Source organism: Camelus ferus, chromosome 6 (assembly GCF_009834535.1).
Source record: "Camelus ferus isolate YT-003-E chromosome 6, BCGSAC_Cfer_1.0, whole genome shotgun sequence".
NCBI lineage: Eukaryota > Metazoa > Chordata > Mammalia > Artiodactyla > Camelidae > Camelus > Camelus ferus.
This window is the reverse complement of record NC_045701.1, coordinates 71,330,453-71,345,639: the sequence shown is the minus strand read 5'-3', so window position 1 is coordinate 71,345,639 and position 15,187 is coordinate 71,330,453. Positions and strand designations below refer to the sequence as shown.

The 15,187-nt window shown below is 38.6% G+C and overlaps 1 protein-coding gene across 5 annotated transcripts in view; it reads right to left on the bottom strand.

The window, feature by feature from the left end:
- The window catches only part of GPATCH2L (G-patch domain containing 2 like), a 57,240-nt gene that overhangs the window by 12,113 nt on the left and 29,940 nt on the right, over positions 1 to 15,187 (bottom strand). For all 5 annotated transcript variants that reach the window (XM_032482418.1, XM_032482417.1, XM_032482419.1 and 2 more), the window contains one exon: positions 4,688 to 4,782. In XM_032482418.1, the coding sequence (XP_032338309.1) occupies positions 4,688 to 4,782 (95 nt within the window). The remainder of the gene's footprint in view (positions 1 to 4,687; positions 4,783 to 15,187) is intronic.

Genomic DNA, 15,187 nt, shown 5'->3' with positions numbered 1-15,187 from the left:
TCTATGGCACATATACAAGAGTTTTTTAAGGGCAGTGGCTTTCAAAGATTTTGGAACCTCAACCACAGCAGCAAGAAATACATTTGATGTCACAACCCAAATAGCTATCTCACACACGTGCATGCTAATTCACTTATATTTAACTGAATATAAATTTCACAAACCTATACCTATCTATTACTACACGGTCATCAACCACACTGAAAAAACTCTATCCTAGAGAAACGGGGTTTTTTTTGCTAGATATTTTTTATTGTGGCAAAATATACATAAAATTTACCAGTTTAATAATTTTTAAGTGTACTGTTCAGTAGCATTTAGTATATTCACACTGTTGCATAACCATCACCACCATCCATGTCCAGAACTTTTTCATCATCCCAAGTGGAAACTTTGTACCCATCAAACAATAACTCCCCATTCTCCTTCTCCCCCAGCCCCTGGCAACCAGCATTCTACTTTGCTTCTATGAATTTGATTGCTTTAGGTACCTCTCATAAGTGGAATCATACAGAAGTCATCCTTTTGTGTCTGGCTTATTTTACTTAACATGTTGCCTTCATTCATGTGTAACATGTGTTATAATTTCATTCTGAATAATGAAGCTTTCGGGCTGAATAATCATCTATTGTATGTATATACCACATTTTGTTTATCCATTCATCCAGCAATGAACATTTGGGTTGTTTCCACTTTTTGGCTACTGTGAATAATGCTACTATGAACATGGGTATACATGTTTTCAATTCTTGTGGGTATGTATCCAGAAGCAGAATTGCTGGATCATATGGTAATTTTACATTTAAATTTTTGAGGAACCACTGTATTGTTTTCCACAGCAGCTGCACTATTTTACATTCGCGTCAGCAATGCACAAGGTTTCCAGTTTCTCCACATCCTTCCCAACATGTGTTATTTCCTGTTTTGTGACAGAGCCATCCTAAGAGCTGTGAAATGGCCAAGAAAAACTTCTGCAGATGTTCTCCCAGAAAACGATACAGTATTTTTCACAATAGCATAAAACAGCATTAGAATATGATCGAAATGTCCATCAAGAATGGTTAATTGCAGTATGTTCACCATACCCATACATTGGAATACCACATATATGGCCATAAAAAAAAAAAAGAATGAATTTTGGTAGAATAGGACATAAATGAATTTTAAGAGCATAACTGGGTGAAACCTGTAACTTATAAAACATGGCATTCTATTTACACAAGATTTAAAACATGCAAAACTAGACAATTTATTGCTTAGAGATACATACATCTGTTAAAACTATTTAAAAAAAAAAAAAAAAGAATGACAAATGACTAACCAGAAATATATACCAGGATAATGGTTACCTCGGACAGTGGGAAGACAATTTTAAAGGTGCTATTCTTTTCTTAAAGTGGATGGTGGGTACACGAATATTTGCTGTATTGTCTTTCTTTACCCCTTACATATCTTCTATAAATGTCCTTTTGTAACCATTCAATATTTATTTTAAAAAACACTTTTAACTTTAAAAAACATTTAAATTTAATTCAAAGGCATAGTAGGCAATAAGAATCTGCCCTATGACTCCCAAGACAAAGGCCAACCCAAAGTGGAACTACTGGATCCAATCACAAGGTTAGAATAATATTGAGAATAACTGTTTCAACTTTAAGATTCTATTCACTTACTCACAGAAACAAATAATGTGCAGAGAATTATTTTTCAAATGCTGAGGGTATATCAGTGAGCAAACCAGGGAAAAATTCCTGCCCTTGCAAATGCATCTCTAGCTTCCCTGACCTGGTAGTTGAAATCTGATGTAACTATTAACAGGTTAACTGTTGGGTACTCTTCTGACTGATGCTCCAAAAACACATATCCTATTCCAGGGTGAAGGAGGTCAGGAAATGGCTCTTGGAATGGCCAAAACAGTCCAGGCTCTTAACAGAACATCTTATCACCCCAATTCTCCTTTACCTAAAGCCATGAGTTTCCTTTTTGAAGGAATGGGATTTGCACACCAAAAGCTCTGGTCTGCCAATTCTAATGAAGAGAATCACCTCAAGGAGAATGAAGTCTTGTTTTCATCTGAATTCCTTATACTTCTTATAATTACCTAGTCTCAAATTTTGGAGAAAATAGACTTTTTTCTTTTCCAGTTACAGTCTTTAAGAACACATAAGCTAGTTCACTTCAGCATGAGGTAAACACAAGCTGGGCATTCCCTGTTCTGGTGTACCAGACTTAGAAGCAGATTTATAGTTACTAAGATCCAGGGGTGGATCTGTGCACCAGACACCTGAATGTTATAAAGCCATAAAGAGAAGGGGAGTGGCGATAAAGAGAAAAAAATAGAGGTGCTACACTTTCGAGAAGGATCTCCCTAATGACCCTCTGAAAAGGTCCCTTTCCCTGGTCTTTGTTAATCTTAGTATAAAAAGACAGGAAGGTATGTTATTCCTTTTTGCTCTTCACCTTTCTAGCCTTATTAATATCTTTAAATCCAGTCAATTTCAACTAAAAACTTTCCACTAGTGGGGGAGGGGAAAAGGGAAAAGATTTGTGGCTGCATGTTTAAGAAAGAAGCTGAATTCATCACAGTGACAGGGGCGAGTGTTGGCAGAGATCTGAGCTATTTATTCTTTTAGGAAAATCCTATAAAGAATGACACAAGGAAGCCTCTATCTGCAGTCTTGTTCATCACACTGGTGAAGAGTTCGATAACAGATGTATGCGGGAGCGTGATTTAGTGCCAGGAGCTGGCCCCTGATGTGTATTAATACAGCGGCAAAGCGGAACGCACCTCTCTTCATCACTCATTTCTATAAAAGAGGTGGAATCCGAGATGGCCCGATGTTAGGCAGAGCAAGCCCATTTGTTCTACTGACTGATGGCGCGGGCTTGGGCTATGTCCTTCACCTCCATGGGGCACTCAGGTTGTGGATAGAAAAAAAAAGGAAATGTTCAGCGAAGCAGGCCTTAGTCAACAAGTGAGAGGAGGAGTTGGGCTCAATAAGGGAAATGTTTAATGCTCAAGTCTTGTTTAATACCTCCCAGTACATATCCTGATTTGAATATGGAATAAGGATTGTAAACTCTTCTCAACAGTTCTCTTAGAAACAATTAAAAGCTAAATATTAGAAGCCAGGTATTAAGGGGGAAAAGAACAAAACGATCAAAGAGGGGAGGATTGTATTTTAATGCTTCTAATACCACAGACTGGATGAGGATCTGGGTTTTGACATGGAGTCACGGTTTGGAACCAATCCTACTGCACACAAGACGAAACACCTGCAGTGTTTAAGAGGGCAGCTCCAGAGTCATAGGGAAGTTGGTCTGATCTTGGCTTTACAATTTATCAACCATGTAACCTCAGCATGTGATTTTACCTCTCTAAGCCTCAATTTTTCCCAGGTGTAAATTGGGAATATAAACAGCATCTACCTTATTAAGCTGTTGCAAAGATTAAGTGAAATAATTCATGCAAAATGTTCAGCTCAGGGCACAATCATGCGGCAATCACTAAAAATATCACTATGATCATCAGACCTGTGATTAAGATTGTTCAGAATGAACCATTATCAAGCAGCTGTTCCAAACAGAAGCTCTAACAGGTCAATTTCAGAGTACACTGAATTTACTAACTAAAGTTAGATAGATTTCCTATCCGTCTGAGGTCTACTCTTTACTCGGCTATCAACTGCTTTGATCTATATAATATATAGTATTTTTTGAAAAAAATAAAATAATCTATGATATATTTAATTCCTTCAGAGTGAATTCACCACCACCAATAAAATAACCGTAGGTATCTCTGATAGGCCTTTTTTTAACAAGAGTAATTAATCCTAAAATATATTGAGTAACACAAAGGACTTCCTATGATCACTAACTATATTTAACTATCTTCTCTTAACTCCAAGAAAAATATCTATACACATCTAACATTCTTGCTGATATAAATACATAATTATCCCCACCTTTTTCACTTAAGGATAACATAACATACTAAGTCATAAATGTGCACCTCAATGAAACTTTACATGTATATATACTCATATAACCCCTACCTGGTTCACACATGATATAGAGCATTTCCAGCATCCCAGAAGACTTCTTTATGTCCTCTTCTGGTCACTACTCCCTCCCCACTGAAGATAACCACTATTTTGGTTTCTACCAACTAGTTTCCCCCAGAAAACTTAAAGATTTTAACTTGAAAACTTATTTTTAATTAGAAATTTCATTAATCACAAAATGTTAGCACTCTACTATACATAAAAACAGTAATAATGTATTGTACTATATATGGAATTAAGAAAGTAAATAAACCCATGTGGCTCTTTTACTACCATCAAACCGCCATCCTACCAGGATTTTCATGAACACAGATCTAATTTCCTGTCTGTGCTACAGTAAAAGTGCAGATGACTATTGCTGATAGTGGAATACAGGAATTCAAACTCAAGAAAGCCATGTGACAGAGTGAAAAAGAACGGACTTCAGGGTCAGAGAGAACTAGGTTTGAATTCTTAAAATGTTTGGCCATGGGGCAAATAACTTCTCACATTCTGTTTTCCCATGTAAAACGGGAATAAAATGACATACCTTATCATTAAGATTGAAGGAAAAGGTACATAAAACATGATTTAGTGCTTGACATACAGTAGGTGGTCAATAAAGGATAACAACACAGAATTACCTGCACTTGGGCTGGACAGAGATGCTGTGGCCACAGGTTTCCGTTTCCTCTTGATGTCACGTGAACACGGGGGTCCCAGGTGAATGCTTGCCTGTCTGCAGATATGAGAAAGAAAATATATTGTTTAAACTTTGTATTTCTTACAGTAAGACATTATGTTCAGCCCAGATGAAACCTTTGACCCATTATAGACATATACTAAAAAAAAAAGGGGCACCACCCTTTGCCATCAAGTGTCAGTACAATATTATTCATAATTAATCATAACTTACCCTTTACACACTATATATATCCATTCTAAACTTTTTACCTGAATTCAGAATAGCAGACATTCAAGATTAATTTCAATAAATGTGTTTCATTACGTGCTGATGTTTGTACAATTATTTTTCATAAAAACTATAACCACAATTGTTCTAAACTTGCTAATGAAATTCCTACTCCCAAGTGGTAATATATTGGGAAGTTTAATGCTGCATGAACACAGATATTTGTATAGAATTCTGCTAGGAAGTTTAACCCTTCTATCACTATAAGTTTGGATTTTTATTAAGTGTCTGTGTCTCAAATTACATAAGTTTAGTTTCTGTGACTCTTAAAAGTATTACAAGCTACTAATATTTCCTCATCTAAATATTCAGCTTATTCTAAAAACAGAAGAGTGAGAGCGTCAAAACTAGAAACACAAAAGCTTCTCTGAAAGACAGTGGCCTTAACACTGAAATAGCTGGGATGCTATTTTAGTTCCCTACCCTCTCCTTCCTCTCAACCTAGACAGCTCCTAACCCTAATTAAACACCAAGCTGAGTCTCCCCTTTACACAAAGCTCTCCTTGAACCTTCAAGGCCTTATTTACCATGAATCATTATTTAACCAGTGTGTATATGTAGCTTATTTCCCTCATGAGGCTAATTTCCTTGAGAACAGGGACCATATTTACATTTCTTTCATAATTTGCCATTGATCTACCAACTTCAGCACAAGGTACATAGCTGATCCTCACTAAGTATCTGTTGACTAAAACTGATTATGAATAAATAAAAGTCCTAAAAACCAAATAGTCAATTGTACACAAACAGGTGGTTAAAATGGTAAACTTTATAGTATGTATATTTTAACACAATTTTTAAAATATAGCCAGAATATAAAACATATAAAAAGGAATCTAATAAAATTATACCAGATAAACTCCTGATTGGTAGTCCTAGCTGGGAATCAAGTCTCATGGTTTAATAGCCTTAAAACTGGAAACTCAGTCAACTCTAAGAGAACCTAGTTAGCAGGGCAACAAGACAACTATTAAATGGGTAAATTTTCCTATTCAGAGGTTCCCAATCTGGCAACTTCCTCAGCTTAAAAGCAGATGGGCATGCTCTCTCTCTCTCATACAGGCACACACAATCTTCCATTCCCTAAACAGTAAAAGATAAAGAGACAATTCAATTTACAAATAAAAATTTGACTGAAATCCTAAGAAATTTTTTAGAATGCAAAGAACACTACAATAGGCAGAGATTTACAATATAAAGCCCATGGTTTGGAAAATTCCATCCAAGCCACCTTATATTAATCACTCTCATCCATATGGCAAGAGTTAACTGTAAGTTAGGTACCCATTGAGTGAAATTTAAGTAAAAATGTGTAAAGTAGGGGAAACAATCCATTTTTCATACCTTACTGAGTCCTGGGAATAAGTCTAAATCAGCATGCTGATTTTAAGCAATAAGAAACACGGATGACAGAATGTCAAAAGTAGACAGGCCTTCAGTCTAACTGCAGAGGTGGTGATTCCCTTTGAAGCCAAAGACACAGGCAGAAAAGAAAGTGACACTACAAATTTTATTTCTCCTCAAAACAGAAAAATGTACAGAACAGAGCTTCCATCTTTTCCACAAACAAGGTACTTGAGTGTAAGCTGTCTAAGCTCTTTGCTCAGGTTCGATCATGCTTCTCCTAAAGTCCTTCAGAGAGAAACAAGGCAGACAAAAGATGACAGTTTACAGCCATGCTTTCTTCTTTACCTTAAACTTATTAAAGCACTCTCCAAAAATTTTCAGATTAAATGTTAACACCATTTCTTCAAACTAAGCTATGTTACTAGACATCAAGACAGTGGTTACCCTTGAGCTGTGGGCAGTGGGGAAAGAGGGACAGTGACTAGAAAAGGCACAGGAACTTTGGGTATTCTTTCTGGTTATGTTCTGTTTCTGGATCTAGATGCTGGTTACTTGGATGTGATGTCATGAAAATTCATCAGGTGTATATGTCTTTGTACACTTCTCTGTAGGTATATTATCCTTTAATTAAAAGTTTAATTTAAAAAAATGCTTCTTCAAGATCACTATTTATAAAATGCTGACTTCTGACAGACGTAAAATTAAAAGTGTAAGAAAAGCACTCAAAAGCATTTTAAAATAGTAATTCCCAAAGTATCAACTTGAGCCAAACAAAATAAATACTGCCTTTTATTTACACACCATCCATCACTTCACAGCTCTGCATGCTTGATGTATGTCAGTAAGACGTCTGAGGGCACATATTATCACTCCTTTACAGACTTAGTAACATTTATCTCACATTTTCAAGGAATGACAGACACATTCTGGAGTAAAAAGATGAAACTACGCACCACAATGTTTAAATGTTTAGCCATTTAAAATAGAAATATGGTGTTTTTTAAAAATGCTTATTTATTTAGTAAAATAATGAAAATAAGTATTATCTACCTATTATTCTACACACAGTTATTCACTGCACTGTGTCCTGCAACGTTCTTACGAGGCTCAGGTGGTTCTTACATTGCCCTGACCTTCTGGGCCAAGCTTCTTGGATCCGCACTCACCCCTGCTCAGTGGTATTAAATGCTTCAATCCCTACATTAAATGACCCCTGACTGCTAAACCTTCAGCCTGTTACCTCTCTGCAGAAAATGATCGACTTTACCACTCCATTCCCACTCCTAATTGTTACTTTGAACATTCGAAATTCTTCCGATTTTGTAAATTCCTCTGGTCACAACTTAGGAAAGAACTGAAGGCTTTCCAAAACCAGGTAATGCAGTTTATTAAGCCAATCATCTTATTTTGTTGTAAAAGTATGAATTTCTGTGTGGACTACTTCCTTTTCACTCTGCGTGCCTTTCAGTGTTCACTAAGTTTTTACTGTGCAGTGAAGGTATGCTGGGAAATAAAAGTCTCTCTCTGAGGGGACTTATAGCCTAGTTCTACTCCCAGCTGCAAAGCTTCCTAGTTACAGAATCTATATAACAGAGAAACTGAGGCAGATATAAAGAGACATCATGCTCACTCCTAAAATTCAGTTTAGTGCTCCTTCCCTCTTAAAACATTTCTCTTAAGACCATTTCCAGGTTGGAGAGCTATTTCATAAGAGGTAGAGTAACTTCACGCCTTAGGGCTGAGTATAGAAGGGATGTTTTTCTCTACGTCCCTTCCTAGTAAAGATTTGGGAAGGGAGTAAGAGAAACAGTCAAATTGTTACAGAATGATAGTTTTTTGTTGGGTTTTTTAATTGAAGGATGGCGGTTGTACAATATTATATTAAAGTTACAGGTGTACAATACAGTGACTCACAATTTTTAAAGGCTACACTGCATTCATAGTTGTTATAACCTATCAGCTATATTCCGTATGTTGTACAATACAGTCCGATAGCTGATTTTATACCTACTAGTTTGCACCTCTTACTCCCTTACCCCTAGATCGCCCCTCCCTGCTTCCCTCTCCCCACTGGAAACACTAGTTTGTTCTCTAAGTCTGTAAGTCTGCTTCTTTTTTGTTATATTCCCTAGTTTCTTGTATTTTTCAGACTCCACAGATTAGTGGTATCAAACAGTATTTGTAAAAGGATAGGTTTTAAGTGAACCCAAATAATGGTAGAGTTTACAGCTTGGCAAAATCTGTTTTTCCCTGCTCAGGAAAAACCTGAGAAGACAAAGAAGGAAGAGAACTCAGAACAAGCCCAGGAAGAGCCAAGAGGAAGCTGGGTGCTTCGAGCAGGAGGACTACAGGAGCCATGGGCTGGAACCACCGTGCTGTGCAGCACATCCAGAGCATCACAGAGGCCTGCGCAGGAGTGAAGGCCCATCTGTGTGGGGCCGGAGGGCCCCGCCTTCTCTGCGAGCCTGAGCATGGGCTCAAGCAACCACTGTAGCCCGCCTTCCTATTCAAGATGCAGTTCCAGTTTTTTGTTTATCCCCAAATAATCCCATATCAATAAATTGTAGAAATAAAGAATTAAGGAAGGCAAGGAAAAAATAAAGAGACTAAACTATAGCCATCCCCATTTGCACTTAGGAGTATTTAACTGCTTGGTTCCCCCTCTGTTTAATGGGTTCTTTAATTTGTGTTGTTTTACTCTAACAGTGTCATTGTCTACCCTCACAAGACAGAAACTGTAAAAGGACAACACACAGGCGAGGCATTGCAAAGGACAGGGAAAGTGTCCGAGCTTCCCCTTCTCACCAACCACAGACCCCTGCCTCTGTAGGTTAAAGTGTAGAAGATTTCACTAGATTTTTAAAAACTCTCTTTCAACAGCAATGTACAGTTGTTCTTGTGTGGTGAACCATGTACTGTGTGAGGGGAGGGGACCTTTCAATTCTGTAGGGGATTTAAAAAAAAGGCTAAGTATAAGTTAAGCTAAAATCTCTACCAAGTTAAAACTTCCTTCTCAACTGGAGTGGCAAATGGTTATCAGAATCATGTAAGGAGCTTTTACAAAATAACACATTCCCCACCATGCTGGAGTGGGAGAAGAATCTGCAATACGTTTATTTTGAAATTCTTCCTCAGGTAATTCCGATAAGCTTCTACCTACTGTGAAAATTACTGAGCTAAAAAAAATAGATCAAATTCCCAAAGCCAAGCTAGTCCATAGAACAGATCTAAATACTGAACTTAAAGAACAACAGAATGATGAAATGAATATAAATTTAGATAAAAATATTGTTCCCAAGCAGGCAAGCAATTAACCTAGAGAGAAAACAGGCTACGCTAGTTCTGTTCCACCTGATCTGGACCTCATTTTCTTTGGGCACGACCTCTCACAGCATGAGTGTGGGGGTCAGCACCTCCCCTAAAAGCATCACATTAGCATTTGCCAAAAAGAATGGGGACGGGGGTGGTTACAATTAAAAGCAACAAATACATTTCAAAAACCCTTACTTCAAGGAAAATCACTAAATTCACATCATAAATGTGAAGGTGAATGCTGAAGATTAACAATTAATTGAAAGGGTATTCCATATATCCATGCATAAACACAGCACATCTATTTATTTTTTACTGCAGGTAACTGAAAAGATCAGGTGAGTTGTTAAAACTGCAGTGTTACTTAGGAAACTGGGCAGATCACTATGTCCCTGGGGCAGGAATGTACTTTTAGGGGGGAAAAAAATTACTTTGAGAAATACATGCATGTTTAATAGAACCAATGTTGGCAAAAAAAAATAAAAAAATAACTGAAGTGACTGCTTTAGATTTAGAACAAAGATGTTTAGAGTCACTCCTAAGGAAAGAAAACAGTCTTTAACTGCCAATGGCAGCTAATTTAAGGAATAGTTCACCTTCAAATATCATTCATTTTTAAAACTTACTGCAAAGTACATTTTTTTGGTATGAAGTAAAAATAAAGTTTATTGTGAAAAGGTGTTTATTTGCTGTACTTTTTCTTAAACCCACACAAATAAGTAACAGGAAAAAATTATTGATATTTCTAAGGCCCAAAGGTCATATTTATCATATATTCCAATTTTTCTCCTTAATTACTAATCTACTCACCTCAATTATTTTTAACAAAAATTTATGGAGGCCTACACTATGCTGGATGTGGACAAGTTATATACAAGAGGACTGAGCCTAGGGTCTGTCCACCAGGAGCACACAACATAGGAAGGCCAATGCATAAACTACTAACAGATTTCATATGATATTTGTCTATCATATGACATCACTTGTACATGAAATCTAAAAAAAGACACAAGTGAACTGACCTACAAAACAGAAAGAGACTCACAGAGACCGAAAATAAACTTATGGTTGCCAAAGGGGGAAAGGAGGGGAAGGGATAAATCAGGAGTCTGGGATTTGCAGATAAACGCTAACATATATAAAACAGATAAAACAAAGTCCTACTGTATAGCACAGGGAAGTATATTCAGTAGTTTGTAATAACCTATAAAAAGAATATGAAAAAGAACATATTTATACGTATAACCGAATCACTATGCTAGACACTAGAAACTAACGCAACACTGTAAATCAACTGTACTTTAAAAACACAAAAAATGAATAGATATTAAGACCCTGAGCTATAATCAAGGAACAAGCAAAGTGTGAGGGTAAAATGAGGAAAGAGAGGATTAACTCCAAAGAAGTAGAGACCCCTTCCTCACGTGTGATTTTACCTTCAGGGTTAACTGACATTTATTAAGCACCTAGTAGGGGAAATATTTTCACAGATCTGCACATATGAGAGGACCCAGGCCTATGACACTAGAAGTAGGCAGAACAGAAGACCACTTCACAATTAGAGGACACAAAGGAGGTTTATCAAACAAGAAGAAATCCTGGCAATTCCACTAGTGTTTTCACCCAAATCTAACCCTCAGCAGTCTGTGACAAACTGCTCACCAGCACCTGAAAATTCTCCATAATCTACTTCCCTTGGCTGGGCCATGGTTGGCATATCATGAAGCTGTTTCATGACACCCACAGAGCAGAATAGTCTCACATCAGTTGAAAAGATGGGTATATTACAACAGCAAAACAGAGAGAGAGAAAATGCTTTCATCTTCCTACTCAGGCAGTAAGATGCCAGCTGGCTGAGAGCTGCTATAAACAAGACCATCCAACAGAGGACAAAAGATTCCAGAACTGTGTACTATACAACGGGAGGCTGCAGTAGGACAGGGCAGCCGTATGGACAATATTACAGCAGAAACATTTCCTGATACATGGCCAAAACTAAGGCACTAAAGAGGTGAGCAAGAGCTGCCGTGCATCACAGCATCCCCAACAGACAGAGGACTAATAAAAGGTTCTTTCCCCCAAGCCCTGAGGTAAAACCTGAGGCTGTTTACTGTGGCTCCAAAGGTCAAAATTAATAGCATGAATTGAGTCTTCTTTTTGCTCTTTGAAACCTCTTGTCAAGTGGCACAGCCAGCTGGGCACACAACTCTGATATGCAGATCATAATGCTTGTGAACAGATAAAATGAACCACAATGAGTGCAGCCCATCACATTTCAACTCTCTAATGGGCAGGAAGGTCTCTCTCTTTTTACCCAAACACTGTCCAAATGCCTCCTCTTATAGTCCACTTGAGGCCATTTAAGCACCTCAAGAATCTGTACTACATCTCCTTAGCGAATGACTCTACAAGCCAACTCAAAGTTTGTAAAACTGCAGTTATCCTAAGTACAGGGTAGGGTAGTAACTATATAACAAAAATAATAACTTTAGCTACCAGTATGCTAAGTATTCAAATCTATTATTTCATTTTGATCTCCGCTTGCTCAAAAAAATATCGAAAGTTTCCTTTTCAAAGTGAGGAAGTTGAGGTATGGGGAGGTTAAGTCATGCGCCCAGGTAAAGCCAAGATTCTTACCTGAGTCTGCCTCACACTAATATGAGATTAAGAACTTAAAGAAGGAATAAATGGGAATGGTGATACATTATCAAGTCACCACCCAAAACAGAGGAAAGGTCAGGGAAGTTGGAGAAAACTCACAACTGCTACGAGACACTCAAAAACGACAACTGGTGACTTGTGCATTATACAAAGATATGTAGTAATTGGTAAGTTCTAGTTATGATTTTCTAAGACAATAATGGTAAAAAAAAAAAAAAAAAAAACAGCTATCGTTCACAATCAATAACTCTCTCATTTTGGGAAATGCTGCCTACAGCGCTAGCTCCTTATCACCATTCTACGACTGTGTCCTTGACAGCAACCCCACACCTCTACCAGAACACCAACCACACCATCTGCTGTTTGAGCCGCAGCAATTCTTAACTCCAGTACCAAGTCTTACTACTTTAATAGCAATATCCCAGTACTAGCAACCAAAACTGGTTTATGAATTTTATCCATGTACCCTGCCAACTGTCCAACTATCCGTACACCCACCCACCAACTCCGGCCATGGGGAGTCACCCTGTGCTGGGCACTGTACTGGACCTGAACGCCCCCTTCTTCACCTGCAGCAATTCTCCAAAGCTCAGAGGAGCCCAGGGTTCTACCTCCCCTACAGAATCATGCTCCCAATGCCAAACCACGGGGCTCATGCCAATTAGGAAATGGGATTTCCTGTTAAGCAAATTACAAAGCACCAGTCATAAAACCATGTGCATTTGGGGCAACAGTTCCTAACCCTGGCTGCATATTAGAGTCACCTGGGAGCTTCAAATTACTGCCAATGCCTGTGCCTCACCCCACTGCAATGTAATCACACTCCTGGGAAGCGGGAGCCCAGCATGGATATATTTTTTAAAGCTTCTCAAGTGATTCAAAAGCACAGTCAGGGTTGAAAACCACCGACTTAAGTCTAGAGTGGTATTTCTGAAAACCTCTTAGCCCACAAGTCGATTAGGTGGTACAGAGACCACAGACTCACTCTCACTGTACCTGCCATCTGGGCTATAGTACGATGACACATCAATCAAATGTTCTCCTAAAATCACATCCCATTACCTCTTTGTTTATAGCAATGAAGTACTAAACAAGAGAGCACACTGAGGTCACTCATCGCCCCCGCAGTGGCCCCCAGGCCTCCCTGGGAGAAGCAGAGCTGCAGAGGACCCCACAGGGAGGAGGTGGCAGAGGAGCCCTCAGTCTCATGCAGCAGGAGGCTTGGGAGAGCAGAACTGGCCTTGTCCAGGCAGGGAGTAGCCTGCGCTCAATAACCCGACAGGAAGAAACCTTCACAGTCCAGGCATGATTATCAGACTCTTTGTGCTCTTACAGGAGAGTAATTATAGGCATGTGAAAAAAAGGAAGCACTCCCTGAGGAACTCTTCCTCACATGCTTCCCAAGAGGCAGTAGGGCCATTAAAAATTCCATGATGAAGAGGAAAAACAGCCTGGGAACAGCCAGGAGGCAATACAGCAAATTAATACACCAGCCCTCCTCGGGGAAAGCTGTGATAAAACAGGAAACACTTCTCTCTTCGCAAAATAAAATTATACCACTAATGATAACATAGTCACCACACACACACACACAAATCGTTCTAATGATGGGTGTGAAATTCCCAATGGTGCCCAGATGCTTTGAAAGAAATCTTTTCCTACTACAAATAAAACGGAGCAAGAAAAAGGTAAAATTTCCATTCGAAACAGTTTTTAATACAGTCATTCACCTGCCTCTTCCCTAGCACCATCACTCCAACATCCCTTCGTAGGTGCCAGGCTTTGTTAAATGGTCAACTCTTTGCAAAGCCTGCCATCCGCTTCTGAATCCTCTCTCATTAGTCAGCCACACTGGAGCTAGACTGCTCCTCTTTACCAGCTCCTTGCTGGGCAAGGACCCCACCATTTCAAAGGAAAAAAGGGAGCACTGAGGGCTAAGTGTTTTATCATCCACATTTTCAAAAACCTGCACAAAGGTCACTTGTGCTGCCCATTTCCCACAGATTAGTGGTTGCCGAACTTTATTGACTGTGCAGTCATCAGGAAAAAAATTTGAGCAAACTCTCTCTTTTATGTGTAATAAATACACATAAAACAAAAATATGTGCTGCTAAACTACATGTACAACTTTAAAAAAATTTAAGGATAAGATAATAAACAGTGCTCACTTCAGCAGCACATACAAATTTTTTAGAAAGGTAATAAATAAATGAAAATTTTAAAAAATTTCTTCCAAAAAAAACCCTTCTTCCCTGTCCCAAAGAACCTTCATATCTGCAACCCACTTTGTATCCATTGCCTGGGAATGATGTCTAGAAGGACAAGGAAGAGCCACAGTTGTCCACATTCTCTCATCTTGCTTTCAGCAACAGTCTGAAGCAGTAAGTAATATTTCCCTAGAGCTGAGTGCATCAGAAACACAGCCTGGGCTTCCTTATGTTTTCAAGTCCAGCCACAAGCACAGCCAGCAAGAGAATGAAGATAATGATACAGATAATGAGATACACAAAGAAACAAGAAGTTCACACCCAGTCCAGCCAGGATGAGGCCTTAAAGGCAACTGGAAGCCTGATAAAAGCATGGATACTAATCTCAGCACAGCACAGCTCTAGGTAGCAGAGGTAAAGGGAGGAGGGCAAATAATCCACTTTCAGCATCTGACACAATACTGTATGGTACTACTCACACAGTCTTCCCAAAGAGTATATACACAGCCATTATTTTATTTGGTATTAAGACAAAAAGCTGGAGATTGCTTTCCTATGGACTGAAATCTTGTGTCTTCCAAGACAGCCTGAACACCACCACCTCTAAGAAAAGCTCCCTGAGCCTGAGTTAGGAGCCGCTTCTC